At 34.0% G+C, this 25,578-nt stretch overlaps 1 protein-coding gene across 1 annotated transcript in view; it reads left to right on the top strand.

Moving 5' to 3' along the window:
- Positions 1-19,919, top strand: part of IQCM (IQ motif containing M) — a 310,674-nt gene extending 290,755 nt beyond the window's left edge. The window contains exon 12 of the mRNA XM_069493257.1: positions 19,816-19,919. Within this exon, the coding sequence (XP_069349358.1) occupies positions 19,816-19,919 (104 nt within the window). The remainder of the gene's footprint in view (positions 1-19,815) is intronic.
- The last annotated feature ends 5,659 nt before the right edge of the window (positions 19,920-25,578 follow it).

Raw genomic sequence — 25,578 nt, 5'->3', positions numbered from 1 at the left:
AATTAAATTAATAATTTTTTGTTTTGTTTTAAAACTAGAAATTTTCTGGATTCTGTAGGAAAAAACTGATTATAAAATATACTTATAAACTTCAATTTCACCCAGTAGCTTAATGTGGCCAAATATTTCACATGTTTAAGAAGCAGAGACTGACTTAGTGTGGCATTATTATGTTAAATTGCAGAGATTTTTTTCCACTACCTATTTTTCTTCATTTAAAACCAATACAATCTGAAAGCCTAAATTAAGGTCATGAATAGACAGACATATGAGATTTAAAGCCTTTTTAAAAAGCAGAAAGATTTGTGTACACATAATTTTATGTATACATCAGACTCAATTAAAGTTAGTTGCTGAAATGGACCCAGAAAATGTTTATTTTTTATTGCAGAAAAATGCATTTCTTATCTCTCTTACTACATAAATATTAATCTGGTTTCATGTTAGAGTCATAGAATAATCTTAAAAACTAAAGGGCCAGAGAGTGCCATTTGTGAATAACATCAACAGTTTTGGACAATCCCAATCATCTGTCACTGCACATTGTCATCTCAGCTGGGCAACCCTGGCAATATTGCAGCAGGCTATTGTTTATTGAGAAAGCTAATATTAGGAGGAGATGTGATAAGAATTCCTTAAAAAAACTAATTGAATGCTATCTGCTTTTTGGCAATAGCATCTTGTATCTCTCTGTAGTTTATCGCTTTAGAGTCTTTTATTCAGTCTTTTTATAAAATCCCATTATTTAAAAATTGAGGGCAGAGTGATGGCATGTAAGAAGCTTTATATATTCGTCTGATACTCAATGATAACCCTTTCTCCTCTACTACTCAACAAACCTTACTTTATTGAAAAACATGGGAAAACCTGCAGAACATATTGAGATCTGAGTCATAATCTCAGGGTTCAGTTCATACATTTTCCAAATTTTTATAGTAGTTTTTACATAGGAAAAAAAAGTCAAAAATTTATGAAAATGTTACTAAGGGTGGGGTGGAAATATTTCCATTAAATTATTCCATTTATAATGTTTTTCAGCTGATTCCTCTTATAAAATGGTTATGAAATCCCCAAATAAGATAAATAGATGAAGAGATACATAATCAAGAAAATATAGTAAAATATTAATTGTAGAATCTAGGTGGTCTTAATTGTGTAATTCTTTCATGTTTTTAATATGTTTGAAAATTTTCTCAATAAATCATTGGAAACACAACACCCAAAAATTCCTCTCTTGGCCTTATCAGTGAAAATGTAATAGATATTTGTTTGTCATCAAATGATTATTTAAGTTTAAATCAAAATAATCTTACAGCATTGAATTCTGTCTGCTAAGGAAATTCCATACTTCCAATCTGAATTTGAAGAAACATGAACTGGGAGGAAGAATTAATGAATTAGATTACAATATGCAGGAAAAAACATCATGGAATAGCAAGAAAATAGTAATGGGAATTATAATTTATATTTTTGTAAAAGACCTGGAAAGAAACCCAAAGTGCAAAAAGTCCTTGTTCTGTCCACAGAAGTACATTAACTTGACTAGCTTTCAAACTAATGTTTAAAATAATTTGAGAATGGGAATTGTTTACTTAATATTTATCTATCTATTTATTTATTTTTTACAAAATCCTTCACTATTGCCATCCAGAAACAAAGTATAAGAGCTAACGCAGCTCCTGGTGAAAAGGACTTTCCTCTTTGTTAGACTTCTCTGGTTTGGTCTTGGCATTTGGGAACTTAGACATAGTTCTTGATCCTTCTGCCTCCTCCCTTTCTCCTGCAGAAAAGAGGATGAAAGCAGAAATATCAGATGGCCTGTAGGCGCCCATCTATGTAGCAGCACAAATACCAGCTGAACGTATTTTTGGTCAGGTACAAAGAAACAAATGGCTGTTGGTTTTCCCAAATGTTGTTTACCCTTCTGATATTCTTCCCAACAACCATCATGTATAAATATGTATGGTATTTATTTTAGTATGCAGCTGAGTACAAATTAAGCAAGGTGCTCTCATACTAATATTTATTCTTTGATATGAAGTTACCGAGCTATTTAACTGAATGGATTTGGGACAACCTTAATGGTTACTTCTAGGCTACATTTTGCTAATAAAGAATACAAATAAATAAATAAGTAAGGGATTCTCAATACTTAGGCTATGTTTGAAAGTGCATCAGAGGCAAGGGACTTGGCATGATCTTGACCTCTGGTTTTTATACATGACTCGAAGGGGTTTATATTTTGTGGCAAATGTTAAGTATCAGGTAACAGTACCTGTATTCCTTTTTTGAAACAAAATGTTCAGGGCATGAGTCAAGCAGCAACAGCAGCAGCAAAGGATGTAGCACCAATGGTAAATGTGAGTGGACTGTGGAAGGCTGGCAGGAGTTGGGGGCTAGGTATCAGGACATATTTCCTAGTTTAAATACACCAGACAAGAGGAAAACAAACAAACAAAAAACTTCCTTTCATTAGGGACATCATTGTTTTAAATGTCTTAGAACTAATCAAATTCTGAACATTCCATTTCTGGAATTTTCTTTTTCTTTCAAAATAATATTAACATTCCTAAACTGGAACGAAAGGATACGTTAGGTTTGTCAAAGGGCTTTTCAAAAATGTTTTTGGAGTAGTGAACAGGCAGGGGAAGTGGGGGATGGAGTGAACAAGATGGACTAGAATGCACGAAGAAACAAAACTGTAAGGTACAGCGGCACCATAGTCTCTGAAAGGCATCAGCTGCAAGAACTTCTATCAGATAGCAGTAATACAATTTAAACAATGAATACTGTATCAGTCAGGACTCATCATAGGAAATGAAATACACAGTAGAAATGTTAAGAAGCAATGGATTGGATACAGTAAATTAAGTCCTTTAAAAAATTGCTGGAGAGTTGAAGGAGTGGTTTCCAGTTTTGGTCTCCAGGACAATGAAGAGCTGACCCACCAAGGGTGCTGCCACCTTGGTGGCTGACATTGGGCTATGAATTTCTAGATCCCAGTAGCAGATTCAAAAATCAGGATGTGAAATGAAGAAGATGTTATTGCTGCAGCTGCTGCTGCTGCTGCAAATGCTTTTGTTCTAGATAATAGCTTTTTCAGCACTGCAGCAGAACAAACGCACTTTTTCTTGACTTTGCCTATTTGCAGAAAGAACTTTGAAAAATAGATGGGGGGCAGAGAGAGGGTTTCCACCTTACTTCTGCCTTCTGAATCTTATGTAAGTGTAGCTAATTAGTAGAAGGTAATTAATATCCAGAGTCTTACCTGCAAGGGCATCTCAAAATTAGAGTTTTATCAATTTCTCATTATTCTAGATCTAGAAAGATGGTAGAAGGAAGGAGTTCATCCATAATATCCCCTAGAGTCAATATTCAAGAATAGAAAATATTTATAAATGCTCTTATAACTATTTTATATTCCAATTCTTGGACCTAAGATCATAACGTGAGTAAAAATATTTGAATAAAATATAAATATGTATCTGAATACATCTTTATGTGGGTAACTCATATTCAGATAATAGGCAAAAGTACAGTCTGTTGACTGGCTAGATTCAAATGCTGATCTTGCCATGCATTAAATATGTGGTTTTGTACAAGTTATTTAACCTCTGAGAATCTTAGTTTTCTCATTCTTACAATAAAAATTACAATAGTAACATCTCATAGGGTAGGTATCAAGATTAAATGAGAAAATACACGTAAAGTGCTTATATAGCATCTGATTCATTGTTGTTATTGTTGCTGTTGCAGTTGTCACTGTTGTATATGGGAGTCAGGCACCTCGCTTACATTGCTTGGGTTTGAAGTCCAGTCATGGAAGTTACTAACCCTGTGACTGTGGGAAATTTACTTAAAATTTCTATGCCTTAGTTTCCTCATGTTTAAAATTGAGATTATAATGATACTTGTTATATAGGGTTGTGATTAAGAAGTAAATAAAACAATACATATAAAGTGATTTTAATAGTGTTGAACACAAAATAAGATCCAGGGTATTTTTAAAAACATTCTACATTTTATTACTGAGTTTGCTTTAATAATATCAGTCTAGTCAAATTTTCTTTCAGAAGATTTAACACAAGGTCTTTGTTTTTGCAATTTTTCTGAGAAGCATCTCTTACCTATTCTGTTTATTATATCTTATAGACACAGATTGCATTATAAATTATCTCAGGCATGAAACTATCTAGGCTAGTACACAATATTCATGTGCTATCCAGTTATGATATGATGGATATTATATGTAAAATCTTTACTACCAATATAGTAGGTGCCAAATAACAAAAATTTTAGGATGTAACACCACTAATTTTCTCTCTCAAAAGCAGGGAAATATGACAATAGAATAAATTAAGAAAAAGAGATACAATTGAGAGTATGATTACAGATTGATTTTATTAAAGTTAGGTTGTTTCTAAGAAAAAAAAATTTAAATTCATAACTGGCAAATTTAAGAGACAATCCTCAATTTGAAAGACTGTTCAGTTTAGTGGAAATTATATTGTGATCAGAAAACCAAACCTGCATTCAAATCCCCATTCTGTTACTTACTATCTGTGTGACCTTAATTTGCTGTTAAACTTTCAGGGCTATAAGGTAGCCCCATATTCAAACGGGGCCTTTTCTCTTCTAATATGAGGCTACCTTACAAAGTTCTTAGGAAGACTACATTCAATTTTGCACATACCTACATGATCATAGGTTTAGCAGGCACATCTTCTAGAATTTCTTTTATTTCAAGATTTAGGAAATATATTAAAAAAGTATTTTTATGGTACAACTTTAGTTTATAAAACAAAATGTAAATTCAATGTAAAAATAAACTAACAAAACACAACTAGGCTTACAAATAATTGAAACATAACATATTTACCTGAAAATTTAGGAAATATTCAAGCATGACTTGATTGTCAGTTGTAGGCTTTATGGTGACACCAGTGGATTAAAGCCCAAGCTTTGGCATTTAATATAGCCTTGATCTTGAGCATGTTATTTTACCTGTTAGCTTTAGTTTCCTCCTCATTTGTGAATGGGGATGATTAAAGTACTTATCACAGAGTTGTTGAAAGAGTCAAATAAGCACCTAGTACACAGTCTCAAAAATATTAAGCCGTTATTGGTATCATCATCATCATTGTGTTGATGGTATCAAACATGTGATGATTGGTGTCATCATCATCGTCATTAAGTGTCTGCTACATATTTCAAACACTGATCAAGGCTTCAACTAATGAAGTATTTGACATAGGTCAGTGAATTTTTCTTTGTTAAATAAGCCAAGTTGTCTCCATATTTATAACTTGAGTTGGAGACTAGTCATCTGTTATTTTCACTAATAAATTTACATGTTTTAAAAATGTTTTTGAATTTGAAAAGCAATATAGTGGCTAATGAGAAATAATTTTATAGTAATACTGTGTGTATTGCATATATATTAATATTAACTCATTTGATCATCACCACAATTATAGGTAGCAATGTAGTCATTATCCTCATTTTATAGATGTAGAAACTGAAGCATGGAAAGTCTGTTTCAAGGCCATACAGATGGTAAGCGGTAGAGTGAAGATTCAAACCCAGGCAATATGGCCCAGGATTGGTCTCCGTAAACACTGTGCAATGCTGCCTCTCTAATTCAAACTCTAGGGTGATGCTGACATGGGGTTTTATTCATAGTCCACCACTTATTTGGACTTTCTAATTATTTCTAATAATTAATATTTATTATCTAATAATTAATATTTAATTATTAGATAATATTTAATCTATTCTAAAATTAAATAATATTTAATTTAATCTAATAATTATTTTCTAATAATTAATATTTCTAATAATTACTTAGCCTTTCTAATCCTGAATATCCTTATCTATACAGGAAACCATTGTAACCATTACAACATTAGTAGTTAGAAAATTGGAGAATTTCAATCTCCAGAATTCAAGGAGGTGGGAGTAGACTGATTCTCACTTAAAAAATCTATCACAGAAGAAGAAAAATATCTTTCCAGAGCATTGCTTGAAAGAAGTAGAGATGTGAGGTGAGAGCAGCATTTCAGGAGAGTGCACATTTTAATAGCATGGAGAGAGAAGGGAGAGAACAGAGAAAGGTCACGACAATGGGAACACATCTTGATGTTTGGACGAAAGAGAGAAAGAATTTTGACCGCTGCCGCGAATAGTTAAAGTGGGAGATACTGAAAAAAAGGATTTATGGGCTTGGTATTAGGGAGCGTTGGTGAGTAAAGAAAGAAATAGAGTATGGTTTTAAAGGGAGCTTCAAGTGGATGTGTAAAAACATTGACTGTTAAAAAGATTTCTAAAGATTATTTTAAGAGACTTTTTAGGAGGCTACACATGTGACATTTTCTTATATGTAAAAATCCTTTATCATTACCTTAGAACTGTGTTAGAACTTACAATTTGAAATTAAGCAAATTTTTTGGTGGTGTTTTTACTCATTAGTTTACACTAATTACAATACATTTTTAAAAGTTTAAGAAATTCATGAGAAGTATCAAATGGAGAAAATGGACTTGGTTATGGTTAGAGCATGCCACTAAAGCCCCAGGGATGGCCATTCTTAGAAGCAGGGAAATGCTTTAAGAAGTGTGAATCTAGTCTAAGAAGACTTAGAACTGGGGTTTTTCATGAACTCAGCTCCACAAAAATGTTTTTGGGATGGACTTACTGAGAAATTGTTGATGGATTTATCTGTTCAGTTCCTGTGAATCTTTGAGAAAGAGAAAAATGCTAGGTTTTTGACCTGAAAATTAACTTTCATAATCTGTCAGCAATGATAGAATGAATCTTGGAGAATGAGGAAGAATTGGATCATGTTTGTGTAGGAGCTTTATATGATAAAGATGTATTGACTAATCTTGGTTTTCATCACAAAATCAGAGGTTCGTATGAGTTCTTGCTAGTGACACCAACACAATCAAAGGGAACAAATGATTCCATGAGCCCTCTCGTGATGGAGCTTGAAAAGCTGGATACCTTTGAAGACTGAGGAACACTACAATTGTGCTTCAGTTCTTTGGATACAGATACCTATTAAGTGAAGTACTCATTGCTGAAGATAAGTGGGTTCTCCTATCCTGATCAGAGGACACCCAGAGCCAGCCTTGGGCTTACCTTGGAGATTAATGTTTATTATTTGTTTCCAGTTTGGCAGTGGGTTATGAACAGAGTCAGTGTTACTGTTGGTGTTTCTTGGGCTTGGGACAAGTGCCTAGACTGCAGAGCACTTTGGTAGTAGGAAGCCACCCCACATTTGCTTAGCAGTGACAAAGGGTGACATCTAGTGGTAATTTACAACTGTGAGTATATTTACCTTATAAACATATCCTGTTCCAAGTCTTTCCACAGATGTGGACACCGTATGGTGAGGGATTATATACTCACCTTAACAAATATGCTTACTCAGAAGTTGTCATTGCCTAACATCTAAGTCTGAGAGAAGAAAATTTGAGAAATTCCTCCAGACTGAGTCTTATAATATTTCCAGAATCATGGTCATATAAGAAGGGAGGGGCGGAAAGGCAGGAAGATTGAGTTGTGTGTTGGTAGACCTCTTGAAGATGCCAAATAGAGTTATCTATCTGTTTTATCTAAGAATTGACAAAATAAAACAATTTATATTCCTCAGAATCCAACTTGGGCTGTTTGTGTGGGTGAAGGAGATAGTGTTGTGTTGAAAACTAATCAGTGTGAAAGAATTATATATTCCAGTAGAAATATCACAGCAGAATCTAGGCACGTCAGTGGTAGATACAGAATGGCGTCTGCACAGGGAAAGGTTAGAGGAAACAATCTGGTGGTCCACTGGAAGAGAGGGCTGTTTGCTTGTCTGGAGGCGGCATTCCCATAGCAAGCACACTCTTTTAACAAGAACCCAGTAAACCCAATAAATAAATAAAGATTAGTATATACTAGGGCAGATGGTGATAAACTACAATTGCTCCTCTGAGTGGAGGAGGACAAAAAGAAGAGGAGAATAATAATTAAATTTTATTGAGAAATTACTATATATTCAAATCCAAATCAAATGCTTTATGTCTATTCTCTTAGAGTACTTTTATTATTTTCATTTTATAGTTGAAGAAATGCAAGCTCACCTTTCCTAAGATCACAGAAGTGTTAAGTAGAAGTGCCAGTATTCGAATTCTGGTCTTTCTGATTCCAAAGTTCATGCTTTAAGCTCTGTGCTAAAATTGTCGCAAGAATTTTTATCACTTCATGGTGAGGTATTGCTTTGCAAAGTTTAGATAAGTGTTGTTATCTACATCCCATTAAGTTCAATTGGATTTCAATTAGAACTCAAAAATTATGAGCACAAATGGTTTGAACCTTCTTTGCTCTATCCCATCATGCACATACATTGGAACACTTGTTTAATTTTCTTATGATTGTTTCTTCTCAGAGGCAATTCGACAGTTTGAATCTTCACTCTGCTATTGTCCTGACGTAGTTAGAATAAAATGAATAATGAAGCACGTGTCTGAGAATTTCCTGGTGGATTATCATAATAATGCCATACCATTTTCATTTTATGAAAAGATACAAAACAAAGGAAGGTCAAGGAATATGCCATGTTATATAGAACATTTAGAGTAAAATGCATTTGTACACATTTTTTTTTTTAGATTTTAAAAATGTCTTTTCTAGGTGGGCCTCCTCTTATGTTCATCTCATATATTTGTCTGGAATATTAGGATCTACATCAGCTCAGAGAAGTTTACTTGTGCCTTTTATGTAAACTGTAATGTCTTCTGCTTTTATTACCCTGTATTTTCTAATCACCTCTTTAAAGCTTCAAAAGAAGAAATATAATGAAGAAGAATTTAAAATTAAAAACCCTGAAATTGCTCTTGTGTTTTCATCTCTCCTGTACCTTCTTCTTGGAAGCCTCACTGCTTAGCCACCGGGCAGAGAATGAGATCTAGGTAGTGGAAACAGTCCTAGCCACTTTTATGTAAACCTGGCTGAAGAGCTCTCACTAAGAGTGGATTTCTTGTAATTGAGCCTGAAGGATCCAAAGGTTTCTAACAAGGCAGAAATGGTTGGGCATTCTTTGCCTTAGTAATCATGAGTACTGAGTATGTGGAGAAAAGTTAAATTGCCCAGCCACTTATTAAAGGATATACTAAGGCCAAGCATATTCTATGCCAGGAATATAAGTATGATATCATATTAAGAATTCTATTCCCGTAGTTTATTACATCAACACTTTTAAGGAGAACAATCACATGATGTTACCAATAATACTAAAAGAAGTAATTGATAAAAGTCAACAACCAGTCCAAATTAATTAATTATTTAATTAATAAAAATTCTGAAAGTCAATCTAGAGAACCACATATTCAATTTAGGAGCAGGAAAAGCTACTCTTAACAAAGCATGTAAAAGAGAAGATAAAAGACTTTGGTTTCATACAAATTTCAAAACTTTTCTATGAAAAAAATTATAAACAAATCTATTAAAAAAGGCAGAGTTTTTTTTTTGTTTTTTTTTTTTGAGACAGAGTCTCGGTCTGTTGTTCAGGCTAGAGTGTGGTAGCGTCAGCCTAGCTCACAGGAACCTCAAACTCCTGGGCTCAAGTGATCCTCCTGCCTCAGCCTCCTGAGTAGCTGGGATTACAGGCATGTGCCACCATGCCCGGCTAATTTTTTCTATATATTTTTAGTTATCTGGCTAATTTCTTTCTATTTTTAGTAGAGATAGGGTCTCGCTCTTACTCAGGCTGGTCTTGAACTCCTGACCTCTAGCAATCCTCCCACCTCAGCTTCCCAGAGTGCTAGGATTACAGGTGTGAACCACTGCACCCAGCCAAGGCAGAGGTTTAATACAATGAACTATTTAAAATTGAGAACAAGGGGAAAATCTAATAGCAAACTAGGCAAAAGATGTAGAGAAACCATTCACAAAACAAAAATCCAGTGGCTGTCAAATACATGCAAAGATGCTCAAAGTTACTAGTAAATGAGAAAACACAGTGAGATTCACCAAACTCAAACCAAGGCAAAATAAAACAATAATCGCTCTTGCTGGCTGGGACATGAGCAAAGAAGCACTGTCACACATTATTGGTTGAAATATGAATTTCATAATTTTAGAAAACAACTTAGCAATATCTATTAAAAATATTAATATATATACTCACTCCATCTTGGTAATCTATCACATGGAAATAAGAGCACTACTAAGTAAATAAGCATGCTTATTTTAACATTATTTTTAGTTGGTAAAACTGGGGAATAAAGTACATGTTAATCAGTAGAGAGATATTATGATCCATTCATATCACGTAATATTATGTACTGCTTAAAATAATGAATTAGAGCTATACTAGTTGGCTTGGATGGGTTTCCATGAATTTTTCTTGTATGGGAAAAAAGCAAAATATGAATAAAAACATTATTAAATTATTTATTAAACACTTATCTGCAAGACATTCTTTTAGAGCTTACTGTAGTGAAATAAAGAAGTAAATTGCTGGTGTTTTGAAGATACAAGACATAAATATAAAAAGGCAAAGAACAAGTTAATGTAGCATAGACGACCTTAAAAAATGAGTGGTATAAATAGTGCTGTGCTTTCCAATGAGTTGTAAAAGTTCAACAAGAAATACAGTACATTAAATGACAGCTATTATTCTCATTGTTACTATTAGTTTTTCAAATCCCGTTTTGTGGTTGACAAAATATACAATTATTTCAAATGTTTTTGAACTCCTGGTGTCTTTTTTCCCAACATTTTAATGTGAAAAATTTTAAACATATAGTAAATTTGAAAGAACTTCACAGGGGACACGTTCATCCTGCTATCTATCCATGAAAGCATATTTTTTTTTTAAAAAAAAATGCATTACAGAATGAGTTGCAGACATAAGTACATCCCCTAAATCTTCTTGTAGTTTCTTCTGTTTGTTTTTGGTTTACTTCTTTTGCTACTGTGTATTTTCTAAGCCAGTGGACTTTCCGCTCTCTTGTAGAGGACAATGAAAAGTATAACATTAAAAATGGTGAACATTGGCATAGAGTAAAAAGGTTAGAGAATTTAGAAGACAAAGCAGTTACCAGTGCCTGGGAATTCATCAAAGCAGACATTAACTTGATCCTACTATTGAAGGCTGGGCAAGCAACAAGTAATGGAGTGAGCAGGATGAAGTCATTCAATGAAGACAGGTACCTAGAGGAAGTTTTGAAGGTGGGATCATAGAGGAATAGACCGACTTAGCTGGAAAAGAGGATTGAAATAGGTCTCTGCCTTTCCAAAAACCTAAGTAGCATATTATTTTGCCATTACGGTTTCTAAAATTTGTTGAAAAGTGTACCTCAGGTTTGCACAAGCAGGTCTAAAAGGCTTTTAGCACCTAGCTACTATGCTGTCTGCACTCCTTTTTTATCAGAACTACATTTTCTTTTATATGTCTGTATTTTGCTTCAGTGTTTGGTTCACTTGTGTGAGTCCTTCTATTTTGTAAAAAAAATTGATACCACTTTTTAAATAACTTTTCATTTTGGAATAATTTTAGATTTACAGAAGAGTTACAAAGACAGCACAGAGTTCCCTCAGCAGTTCTTCTATTACCATCTTATATAACCGTGATACAGTTGTGAAAATCAAGGAACCAGCATTAGTACATTATAATTAACCAAACTCTGAACTTTATTTCACTTGTTTTCCTACTAATGCCCCTTTTCTATTTCAGTATCTTATCCTGAACACCACATTGCGTTTACTCATGATGTCTTCTTAGGCTCCTCTTGGCTTTGACAGTTTCTCAGTGTTTCCTTGTTTATTCATGACCTTGACAGTTTTGAGGATTACTGTTCAGAGAGTTTGCAGAATGCCTCTCAATTTGGATGTATCTGATGTTTTTCTCATGGTTAGATTATGGTTATGTGGTTTTTGAAAGAATATCACAGAGGTGAAGCGCTCTTCTCATCACATCATATCAGCAGGAACATGCTATCAACATGACTTATTCCTGGTGATATTAGCCAGGGTCACCTGGCCTAGGTAGTGTTTTTCAGATTTCTCCATTATAAAGTTACACTTTCCCTTTCCACGATCTAGTTTTTGAAGGCACATAACTCAGTCCAGCCCACACTCAAGGGGAGGGTGAGGATACAAAGTAAACTTCCTTTAGGATGTGCGAGCATCTACATAAATTAAGATGTAACGAAGATTTTTTTCTTTCCCATTTATTCAATCATTTATTTACATTAGTATTTACTCATGTATATTTCTTTTATACTTTGCATTATAATCTAGTATTACATTATTTTGTTGTGGTTGTTGCTCAAATTGTTCTGGCTTTAGAGATTGGGAGTTTTTTCAGGTGGGCTCCTGTGTCCCTGTTGACATGCCCTATCGTTTTGTCTTTTGAGCATGTCCTTACTTTCTGGCATTACACAATTCTGCAGGCTCATCTTCCATCATCCCTGTCCTAGCCCTAGAACCAGCCATTTCTCCCAGGAATAGTGCTTCCTTTGACTAGAAAATGGCATTTAGAAACCAAAATCTGGATGCTGACTGTGCTCGTTGCCCCTGAGGTATCACTGCTTCCAGACTTTCTCAGAGGGCAGATCTAGGAAATATATGAATACCTGCCTGTGTTTGTTAACATATCTACAATTATTTCTATATATATGCATCCGTGTCTATCCACCTGCAATTTTTTTTTAGCCTCGAGTTTGCAATCAAAACACTGAATTCCAAAGTTACTTAGGTCAGCTCATTTTTCCCTTATGCCCTTTACTGAGTTGATATCACTTTTGAGGAAACTTGTATTTCCAGATTGTATAGTATGTGAGGTTTCACTCTCAATTATAGCACATAGAAAATGTTTTCTTCTTAGTAATTAGACTGATTTCTTTTATTTCAGTTTCTATAAACTACATTTCTAACTTTTGTGTTTTTATGCTGCTCTTATTATTTATATATGCCATCAATTTCATCCTCTATTCTTACTTACTATGTGATTGAGCACCCATTTAAAATAGGCCTGCTCTCTCATTTCCTTTTGTCTACTGAGAGACGTCCTCAATGCAATCTCCTCTCCTTGCTGGCCTTCTCTGTGCCATGAATCATGCCACCTGGACCTTGGAAGCCATTCATTGGCATCCATTCTTAATTTCTGCTATGGTCCCAATAGTTGAATAAATATACTCTGTTCTCTCCTTGTACTGACCTTAGGCCTCTTCCAGTCAGCCAGCCTTCTCAGAATCCCCATGCCCCACTGGGAAAGTTGGCAATATCAGGAGCTCTTATCACACCACACTGGGCTGCAGTTTGTTCTGTAAGGTTGCAGAACCATCATGTAGACACTACACATGGTTATTGCTGTAGCACTAGTTGGCCAGACTAAGAGGTTTATAGCCCACTTCAACAAAACCCCTGGACCCCTGATTTTCCCACAGACTATAAGTGCTTTCCATCACTGAGGTTTTCTTTTTTTCTTTCCCCTCCAGGGCAAGGTATAAGGGATATGTGCCTGGCCCCTTTCTCAAGAGCTCATCAATGTCTCCTATTTTGTTCCTCCACCAGTCTTCTGGTCCAATTCTTAGTTCCTTTAAGTTAGAAAGAATTCTCATGTCATCACACAATCTTCTTCACTGTATGGCGCCATGTGCTAAAAATCTTCAGATTCTAGTGTTTTGGATCCCCAAACTGCTATTCATTCTGAAGAGATCCATACTCTTTCAAGCAGAAGCCTTATTTTTCTAAGTATTGTTTTTGCTTTGTGTTTTAAAACCTCCTTTTTCAAATGCACTTGCCTTCTTTGTTCTTGGATTTTTTGGCTTGAAGACAGTGCATATATGGAATGTCACAAAATTATTCAACTCATTTAAAATGGCTATGCTTATTATATAGCTATATGTTTTCTATTTTTGAAGATTATAAAAAAGGGACTTGATTATTTCAAAACTCAGGAATAGAATATTTATTAGCTAATTAATAATTTTGCCATGTTTCAAAATTGGTAAGCGTAAGAAATGAGGTGATTTATTTTCAGTCATCCTTTAGGAAGCCAATACTATTGCCTGAATGGCAGAGTCAGGGGCTAGGAGCAGTGAGGATTGGGAAGTAAACTTTCAATATTTCAAAACAATATCAAAACTACATACCCACATATATATGCATATGTAGGTAGATGTATAGTCACAAAAATGGTCACAATCTTTGGTCTCCTTAAAAACGATCCCAATAACTGCAGTAAATTCTATGAATTATCCTTGTATAATCTCACATGTGCTCATAAATACATCACTCTAGGCTGCAACATAGAATTCCATATTCCGGGAACCACCCCACCCCACCCCGCCCCTGCCTCCTTGCAGCAATGTCTGCTGCTGTCTCTCTGAAGCTCAGGAAGCCTGGTGAAGGTGTCTTGCTGCTGCTGTTGCCACCAGCACCTGTTCAGGCCATGCTGTGGTGATTCCACATGGGCCTAGGTCAGCCTCCAAAAGGAGAAGCCTCTCTCCTGACCCATGTACCACAGTCACCTCGATCACAGAGCACCGATGCCCTGGGCACTTAGCATCCCAGGACAATGTATAGGAGGTGGCTCTTCAGATATTTTCGTTTTCTCATTGGGGCATTCCCTCACAAAGTTACAAGCCCAAATCTCCCTATTTGGAGGGTAGGAAGGCGAGAAATAGGAGAGTGGAAAGTCAGAGCAAAATAGCAAGAGGCAGCCCAGAGTACATAAAATCTCCCAACGCTACCTACTGCCTCTGTCTTATTGGACCAAGACTAAAATGCTCAGCTTACTCTTGTCTTATTATTTAGAATTTTGCCCCAAGAAGGTTTGTTAGTCTTTTTTTTCCAAAGAGGTCTCTAGAGGATTTGTTCTTCCAATGTTCTGGACATATACCCCCTTTCTGAAATCCTAAAGTGTGCAAAATTTAGGTTCAAGCTTAGGCTTCTGCTATATATTAGCATCAAATGTAACCACAATTGTCCCTTGGTATCCATAGGGGATTGGTTCTAGGACCCGTGTGGATATCAAAATCTGAGATTCTCAAGTTCCTTATATAAAATGGTGGTGTAGTATTTGCATATAACCTAAGCACATCCTTTTGTATCATCTCTTTAAATCATTTCTAGATTATTTATAATACCTAATATAATGTAAACACTATGTAAATATCTGTTATACTATATTGTGTTTATTTGTGTTTTTATTGTTATATTATTTTTTATCGTTTTTTCCAAATATTTTAGATCTGCAGTTGGTTAAATCACAAATACAGAGAGCTGAGTACTAAAAATATATCCTTATTTTTTTTGTCATATAGAACTGTATTTTGCTTTATGTTGATAATCTTCTGGTGGGCAGAACCTGTGTTAAGTAGGGCTTTCACTTTTTATTAACTAGATAACCATGAATAACATAATTACAGTTTTTTTTCTTTTTGTTTATTTGTTTCTTGATTAGGAAATGGAGACCCAGAAAGGTCTCAGCTAGTGCCCTTTACATCACCCCAAAGCACTTAGCATGAATCTAAACAAATAGGATTCATTTTAAAGTGTTCACAGGAAGTAGCCAATACTGTAGAATAATATATAACTTTGAGTAGGTCAGGGAATTTGCATGAAAAATAAGAAAATGGACTTGCGAATATGAAAATTTCCAGATAGTTTAAAAGAAAACATGGGGGCAAAAGCATACTTTGAACATTTGATAAAAAAATAATATCCCATTTCTGAAAATCCAGCCTATAAAATGCATATTAAACATAGTATCTATTTTGTTTGAATATTTTCACAGTGCAAAACCATTTCTTTAAATGATTGAAACATAAACAAAAATATCTAATTTCTTATTATTTCTTAATTATCTGCAATAAAAATGATTTCCTACCATATATTCAGACCTAGAAACTTGAAGATCTCTATGATTATTTTTTTACATAAATAATATTTTCTGTTGAAAATATGAATAAGCAAAAAAACTAAAGCTAAATTATAGTTATACCCACTCCTACTATTTTACATGTTTTTCTATGTGTATAACTTTTAAAAATCCCGATTTTTTAACTTAAAAATACATTGTAACACACTAGGGTTTAATAAAATATGCTTTTATGATATATTTTAAAGTCCTTGGTTAAAATTTCTTTCCTCTAGAGAGGTTCTTTATTTGTTTTATGGGCCCAACAAACTTTACATTTATTTGAGACATTTTTGGATCACACAAATGACGTAAACTGAAACAACCAAACCAAGGGCTAGCTTTGGGGTTATGATCTCTCTATTCAGCTACATGGAAACAGCAAAGTTTTCTTGCTGTCTCCCTCTTTGAAGTTTTAGGTTTTTCTTTTTTTCCCTCTCTCTTTTCCTTCCCTCCCTCCCTCCCTCCCTCCCTTCCTTCCTTCCTTCCTTCCTTCCCTGTCCCCTCTCTTCCTCTCTTTCTCCCTTTCTCTCTCCCTTTCTCTCTCTCTCTCCATCTCTCTCTCTCTCTCTCTCTCTCTCTTTCTCTCTCTCTCTCTCTCTCTCTCTCTCATTTCCACCCACTCCCAGGCCCCAGTCCCCCATTGTGTTCTCATGCTAGACTCTCCCTTTTGGGCGGATTCTATGTTTTATCCCTATCCCCACTCTCCTCACAAGGCTGAAGTTCAGATATCCAGGGCTTAACAGAAAGCTTCAGACCCAAAAAACTGGCTTTGGCATTTCAAATATCTACTAAGGTTACTGATTTCACTTTATTTTTGGCCTCTATATTTTCTTCCCTCCCTGCCAGCTTAGCAATGAAGTTAAAATACATTTAATATTTTATTCAGGATTTGACTTATTTTAATCAGAAAGGATTGTTCTCTGAATCTGTTCTACCATAACAGCATAAATGAATGTCAAGAATATTTACTTTGAAAGGCTAAAGATATCATGTGTGCTTATATTTTTATCTATCCTAAAATGAAATGATCCTTTAATCAAAATGTTTACAAAGTAACAGATTATATAATTGTTAGTGAAATTTCTTTGAAAAGGCCATTTCATAATGTCGTAATGTAGATGATAATAATCCAGCAACTATATCTTGAATCCTTTTGAATTGTCAGATACATATCTTTTTTTAATTAATGAGCTTTAGTATTATTATTTGGGTTGTGCAGAAATATTAGTTTACAGAAATATTGGATGGAAAGTTCAGTGTTCTCATATACTCCCACACCTGCACCACACCCCCATTAATAGGTTATTCTATTATGAACACCTTGCATTAGTGTTAGTACATTCATTACAATTGAGGAGTTAATAAAGTATTATTACACATATATTTTTTGACATACATTTTTTGATCCCTTCAACAACTGAACAAGATAGGTATTATCCCTATTTCAAAAATAAGGAAACTGAGATTGAGTGCTAAACCTGGATTCACTGACACATATGTAAGAACTTAAACAATTATTTTCACTTTTCTTTCTATTTTAACTACTTTGAGTAATCTTATATATCAAGTATCTTCTGCCTGATGAAATATATGCTTGGCATTTTATATTATTGAAAAAATTTACAATAGGAAAGTATTTTATCCTAAAATCTTGCATCAAGAACTAACATGCTTATCTCATGTTTATTTTATATAACTGTAGTAGATTGAAATACCAATTGGTGGTTGCCTTTCCCTAGGATCAAACTAGCAATGAAAACTACTAATTACTTTATAGATACTCTTAGTGTGGCCTAATTTATTAATTTTTAAAAATTAATTTTGCATATATTTAAGGTATACAATATGATGTTATGGAATACATACAGGTAGCAAAACGATTACTACAGTGAAGCAAATTAACATGTCCATCATCACACATAGTTCCCATTTATTTTGCTTTTGTGTTGAAGAGTAGCTAAAATCTTCTGCAGGAATCCCAAATACAGTACAATTTCATCATCTATAGTCCTCATGTCATATATTAGATCTCTCGCTAGACCTATTCATTCTATCTAACTGCTACTTTGTAACCTCTGAGCTACTTCCTCCATTTTCTCTCCTCCCCCATCCCTGGTAACCACTGTTTTACTCTCTATGTCAGTATATTTGACTCTTTTCCTTTTCTTCCCCAGATTCCACATATAAGTTAAATTGTGCAATATTTTTCTTCCTGTGTCTGGCTTATTCCACTTACCATAATGTCCTCCAGGTTCATACATGTTGTGACAAATTGCAGGATTTCCCTCTTTTTAAAGGCTGAATAATATTCCATTGTATATATTTACCACTCTTCTTAATCCATTCTTCCATCAATGGATACTTAAGCTGTTTGCCTGTCTTAGCTACTGTGAATAATGCTGCAATAAACATGGGTGTGCGTGATATGGTGATATCATTTCATTTCAGTATATACACAAAAGAGGAATTATGCATCTCATGGTAGTTCTATTTTTAATTTCTTTAGGATCCTCCAAACTGTTTATCATTATGGCTGCACCAGTGTACATTCCCACCAACAGCATACAGGGGTTTCCTTTTCTCCCCACCCTTGCTAGCATTTGTTACTCTAGACTTTTTGATAATAGCTATCCTAATATATACGAGGTGATATTTCATAGTGGTTTTGATTTGCATTTTCCTGATTATTAATGATGTTGAGTACATTTTCATATGCCTGTTTTCCATTTTGATGTTTTCTTTAAAGAAATATGTATTCAAATCCTTTGTTAATGTGGCCTAATATAATTTTGTTGGCCTTGCTCTTTGTCTAATGATAATACAGATATATATGAACCCAGCAACAATACCCTGTTTCTTACGATGCCTCAAATCATTCATTTCCTTCTAGCAATGTGGATTGTTCTTATTACTTTAACTTTTTTTCTTGGCACTTGGTTATGTTTTTGTTTAATAACAACTATATGACCTAAACAGCAAAGATATACCACCCTATCTGTAAATTATTGCTGTGTATAATGGTGGCCAATCTATGGCTTTTATTTCTTGTGGAAAGTCATCTTATACATAAAGATAGATCCAGTACAACCAATTTATACAAATAGTAGCTTATGTTGATTCAAATATCAAAATCAGAGCTAATCATACTGTAATGTAAAAAGTTTCAATATTATTGTCCTTTTGAGCAAAGATATGTTGCATTTAATTGAATTCAAGAATAGTCATCCATCCCTCAGTATCCATGGGGGGTTGGTTCCAGGACTTCCCTCAGATACTAAAATCCATGGATACTTAAGTCCCTTATATAAAATGGTGTAATATTTGCATATAACTTGCACATATCATTCCGTATACTTTAAATCACCTCTAGATTTCTTATAGTACCTAATATAATGCCTACACATTCCTTCAGTCACATGGATTCAGTGTAGTACTTGGCACACAGAAAATCTAAGTTTTACTTTGTGGAACTTTGTGGAATTTTCTTTTCTGAATAATTTTGATCCATGGTTGATTAAATCCTCTGATGGGGAACCCACAGATATGAAGGGCTGACTGTGTTCTGTACATTAGTGGAACCAAATTTCTGTCATCCCTTCCCTCAACTCTTTAATTGAACAGTAACTGTTTTTGAGTCTCTTGGCATGACATACAAGGACTGTCTAGAAAGTATCCAGTCACAATTTTCATAATTTTTTATATTACATCACTGGATACTTTCTGGACAGCCCTCACATAAGGTAACACAATACATCTGCAGAAAATGTGCCCAAGTCAAACCTTTTGCATGTTCTAGCACAGCCATAATTAATTTCCTGTAATATTCTAGCACTTCAAAAGCATGATACATTTTTATTATATTAACTGAAAATTTATTAATGTAATTATGTTTTGTTTTATAGTGAATGGACATCCATTACTCAAAAGAGCTAACATCCGGGTTGTTGGCAAGTTGGTGGCCAGTTCCATAAGAGAAAGGAAAATGAGACAATACATTAAATCATGAGAAATTGATCAATGTTTTCAATACAATTTTTGTTACCTTTAATAGTTGATCCTATCTACCCAAAGAAATAGGTTAACATTGGTCATGGGTTAATTCTGTATCAGCAGGAAAAAAGGAAAAATATCTTTGTGTGTATGAAGAAGGACTTTGACAGGTTAGTCTGTAATTTCTAGATATCTTTAGATGAACACCATTCATTTGATCTTCCTCCTCAAAAAAAAACATGTGTTTTATCATACTGAAGTGAACCTACGTAATGTCAAGTATTCTTTTCATTGGACTGAAATTTGTTTTCTTCCACTACCAATAAATGCCATAAAGAAACTTTATAATTCTTATTTCTAAAACTCATGATTCTGGTATACAATATTGTTGAATTCATGATTTTGATTCTTTAAAAAAATAATAGTGTGATGATTTGCTGAAATCATAAATGTCAAAGAATTTCTTTGTTTGCCATAATATCCTTCATCACTTAAATTTTTTGGAAGTAATTGTTTTAATCTATATTAACTTTTAGTGTGGTGATAGTATGATTTTTCCATATTCATTGCTCACTCTAGAGTGAAAAACTCAAGTCAATATATGGTATTCCTGAATTTACTTGCCTTAGTACTGAAAGGATTTAGAGCATAATTGCTAAAATCAGTTTCTCAAGAATTTGGAAGTTAATTTTATCCATCTGTCTATCCTTTTATTTATGAATGAAATTAGAGAAACAAGTGAGGTGCAGTGGTTGGAGGAACAGAATGACATAGAGGCTAGGTCTAAATAGAGGTGAGAACTACGTGACAAGTGTTCCATTGTTTTCACTGTTCTTAACCCTGGGTTACTTCTGTCATAGACTCTTCAGTTTTAAAACAAACAACTCTCAGGATACTTTCATACAATGTAGTTTACTGTAAGAATAATACCTATGGAAGTTACTAAAATGGAATCTCTAGAAAAGCCAACTACAAAAATCATGTTACGTCAGGGCCTCATCAGACTGAACCAAGATGGACTAAAAAAAAATAATAGAGCTCCCTAATCAGAAAATTTTAGCAACAAAATATTAGATAGAGAAAGAAAGTGATTACTAGCTAAAATGTAGAGTTTGGCTTATCTGTGAAATTAAATTATACATATCCTCCTTATTGGCAGTTGAGAGAGTTTCACTTTAAAGGAAAAAGTATTGTTTTCTTTATTTGTGTATTGAAAAAAGCTAGAAAATGCACAATTTAAAAGAAAAAAACTCACGAGTTAAATCTCAGCATGGTCACAGATCATCAGCCTGCTCTTTTTTTAGAGCGTTATTAGGATAACACTTTGGCTAGATTTCCACCATTGCTATTCCAAAAAAAATTGGGAGCAAAAGCATGGAGTTATAATGAAAGTCACTTACAAACTTAAATGTAAGATTTCTTAATGAATGTTGTATAATCACTATTTCAAATGGCAAATGTATTTACAAAAGAAAAATAACATGAACAATGTCAAAATTACTTTATAAAAATATGAAAAATAAGTTATAAATATGACAATTTGGGGCAAGATGCAGAAAGAGTTCATTTTTCCTCTAATAAAATGTGATTGTTTCCTACATTTGACTATCCTTGATTTTTAGCAAACTGAAGTAGGGCTATTGGATGTCTTTTAGAAGTGTGATCCTACATTAAGTTCAGCAACAATATTTCACTCTAGAGCTGTAGAAGACAGTGTAAGGTCAGGGAAGAGAAGCCTTCACTTTTCAATAGTCAGTTTCTATATAAAAATTGGCACTTGGTGCTCATCAAAGAACAAGAAATATTGGATATGCTCTAAATGTCCATTGTGTTTTTGAGCCAACTACCTGATGGAAGTCATCACTTATATGTAAATGAACTGTCAATGGCTTGCCACAGTTGGCAATCACTGGACTGTGAAGGGTATGTCTTAATAAGAACTGAAGCTCTTCACAGACTTTGATTTACTGGAAATAAAATAGAAAAGTCCTCTGAGACTACAAAGGACACTTGTTTCAGATAAAACGTCTAGACAGTAGCAATATATTTAGGGCTTTTATTATAGCAAAACTGCAAATTAGAATGGAGTGGTGAGAAAGTTCCTGTGACCCAGCTGAATTCTAAAACACTGCTCTGTAGAGTAATATAATCTTCAAAATAGCTAAGCCAAATTAAATAAAAGTGCATTAAGGGAAAAAACAGAAACAATGCAAGGTCAAGATTCAGGTTTGTTACATCTTTTAAATTGTCTCTGTCTTATGTTTTACATTTTCTCCTAAATCTATTATTTTTCTTAATAAATGCAGCTATTAGAATTGTTGAAAGCCAAACTTCTCCAGTCCTGTAACCTGGACTACTTCTCAGAAAAATTCAAATTTAAGGGGGTTTTTCCTTGGCTACCCATTTCTTTTCCCAACTTCCATTCCAAATTACAAACACAATAGAAATACTGCATTCCGTGTAACTATTAATTTTTTTTAGTATTTTATTAATAATAATAACATGTTTGCAAAATGCTTTAGAGTTTGTGGTGTTCTTTCACACCAATGTGTATGGAAGTTTTAATAGGTAGAGCACAGTTTTATATTAATTACTTTCTCCCAAAGCACACTATATTCACAGAAGTGTATCAGTCAGAGTAAGTTTAACAGTTTTAAAAACCAATCTTAAAAATCCCATTGGTTTAAGATAATAATTTCTTTTCTGTTCACTTTACAGTCCAGTGTGAGTCAGCAGAAGCTCTGCTCCATGTAGTCTTTCAGAGATTCAGGCTTTATCCATCCTAGAAGCTTTGCTGTTCTCACAGGGCCTCTGCTGCAGTCTTTGTATCCAGGCAGTAGACAAAAAGAGATAACATAGAGAAAGCATAATGAATTCTTAACTACTTCAATCTGAACTTGAAAGAAATCACTTCCACACACATTTTATTGGGAAGAGATTGTCACCTGGTTGCATCTAAATTTAAGGGGACTAGGAAATGTGGTCTAACTTTGCATCAAAGAATAGAAATATTTTAGGGAACAAGAAATATTTCAAATGGCTTCATTTGGATTGCCATCATTTTGGCTTGAAATTTTATCATAAAAGTACCCAAATAATCCAGTCTTTTCTAGTTTCCTCAAGATTTTGGTGCTAATTCCCTTGCACAATTGAAGAATCCTGATAATATCTAGCATCAGTTTAAAGGAAACCCATTTCTCTTTTTTAATTCTCAGATATGTACTTTTCTTTCTGGAAATTAAAGAACTCTGGGTTTTATTTTTGTTTGGTTTTGATTTTTGTTATTCAAGTAAAAATTATGTTAAGTAAACGATTTTCAGTAATATGTTGATAAGAACCATTCTTATATAAAAGAACATCCATATCCAGTTTGGGGAGATAAGTTATCAGAAACTAATACTTTCAGAACAACGGTGAGGGACATAGAATTGTATCTCCAATTTTTTCTATATAAATAATCAAGGAAAGAATGGCTGATCCAATGGTGCTAAAACAAGACTGCCTTACCATCTCAGAAGTAATTCTTCATTTTATTCCAGTGGGTTAAGGAATTAAAAATTCTCTTTCTCTCTCTCTCTCTCTTTTAGTATTTTTAAACAACTGAGAGGAAAGAAAAAGATAAAACTTAAAGACCAAAATCTAAATAGATTTGCTGAAAGTTTTAAACAATTGTGCTCTGCGATCCTAACATTTTTGGAGTTGTCTATATGCTTTGATAAATATCTTTCAGATTAACATAGTTGGTGTTTACCCTGTCTTCTTCAACATAGAACCCTGATGCATATGTTTTCCTTCCTTTCTTCCTTCCTGCCTTCCTTCTCTCACTTCATCCTTCCCTTCCTCTTTATTAAATAATACTAGGCAATAAAGACTCTACCAATATAAAGATATTTAAAAGTTAAGATGCATTTTTCAAAATGAAGAGTTTCCATAAGCACAAATGCCAGATATCAGATCTCTTAGCATGCCACATTGTCTCAAATGATCCTAGTTCCACTTTTCCCCTGCATATAACTGTAGTTTCATCTTTGCTGAAAGCATGTTTGATATCCTAAATAGTATTCCTGTAAGTAGTTCTCTATATAAGAAAAAGCAACGGTATCAGAAAAGTAACTTTAGTTTTGATAGCAAAACGATAATTTTATGAAAGTCTGAGGCTTGACAATTGCTGATAATTTGCAAAAAATGAAAAGATGCAATAGGAAGAGATTTATCAATTTAATCTCTGCATTTGGCAACATGTATATTAAAGACTAAAATATCTGTAAATTTAATGCAATTTCAAAAATAATAACAGTTACTCTGGAACTAAAATCTCTCATATAGTTATATGACTAATGGCACATATATTGAGACTTTGTAATGAGGGAAATATGATTATAAGGAAAACCGATATTGCTCTATGCATATGTAGGTTCTATAGATTTTCCTCATAAACCAAGATACATGGCTAACCTGTAAAAGAGTCTGAAAACATGTCTTTCAAACATCATCAACCCTTCAATCTTAAATAGGTGATTTTCTTGATAAGGGTGTGAGTTTTTTAAATAAAACTTTTTCCCTTTTACTAAAAGAAAAATACCAACAAAACTTGTGAAAATAAAAATGTGAGTAACTATTTTATAGAATTGAGTGGCTGGAGTAGGCATTATTTATCCGGTCTAAAGCCCTCATTTTCAAAAATAAAAGCTGAGGCAGAAAAGGTAACTGAGGTCATACAGGAATTTAGTGCCTAGCTGGGATTGGCATTGGATCTTCTGATTCCCAATCCAATCTTCATTATCCTATTTTATATATCTCCCCTGAAGGGAAAATAAGAAGGAGGAAGGATACACAGTGCAAGCCCAAACTAGGCAACATCACAACAAAGCTATATACGACCCATAAATTGAATGCCTCCTTCTGACTTCTTTGATAATCTCCCTTCCCATGTAAGAAAATCTTTCTGTTGTTCTTGCTTGCCTCTCCCTTTTCCTTGCACCTTGAAGTAGGTTAGCTAATGTGATCAATTAAGTTGGTTCAAGATGTCAATGGATCCTAATGGCTTCATGTATTACCTTGTTTGCATTTTAACAAGGCCTGTCAACTCATTGTGAGTGATTAATGGTGAGAGTTTTAGATACTGTGCAACCCTGTTGAGGGGCATCCTGGTAACACTCATGTCATGGGGATTGATTGCTAATTTCATAGAAACATGAAAACATCTTTATCTAGAAATTTTATTTTGTGTGTTTCTTATGACTTATTTTAAATGAACCTCTTGTGACTAGAGGATTGTATCAATACAGTGTATTATTCCAGGTTTTACATAGGGAAAATGGTGGTTTAATCTTGGTTCCCGGGCTAGTTGGTGCAAGATTTCAGTTAAACAGAGGAATTACACTTTTTAAAAACTCATGTTTCTTATGTAAGGTAGTTTAAAAATTCCTTCTAACTCTTTCTTTCAGAATACATCTTGCATTTGTCTCCTTTTTTTTTCACTCACATTCATTCTGCTAGTCCAGGTCTTTCTATCTAGACTTCTTACTACATCTCAGAATTTTCTCAGCTATAAATATTCCCGTTCTTCAATCCATCTAGCTATGTATGGCCCTCCTACTCTAATCTGTTCTGTAATATCTCAGTCATGACTATCTAGACCCTCAGCTGAAGTTCAAATCTTTATGCTTGCATTC

The sequence above is a fragment of the Eulemur rufifrons genome, chromosome 18 (assembly GCF_041146395.1).
Source record: "Eulemur rufifrons isolate Redbay chromosome 18, OSU_ERuf_1, whole genome shotgun sequence".
NCBI lineage: Eukaryota > Metazoa > Chordata > Mammalia > Primates > Lemuridae > Eulemur > Eulemur rufifrons.
Note: the sequence above shows the minus strand (reverse complement) of the source record. Positions and strands in the feature narration are given on the sequence as shown.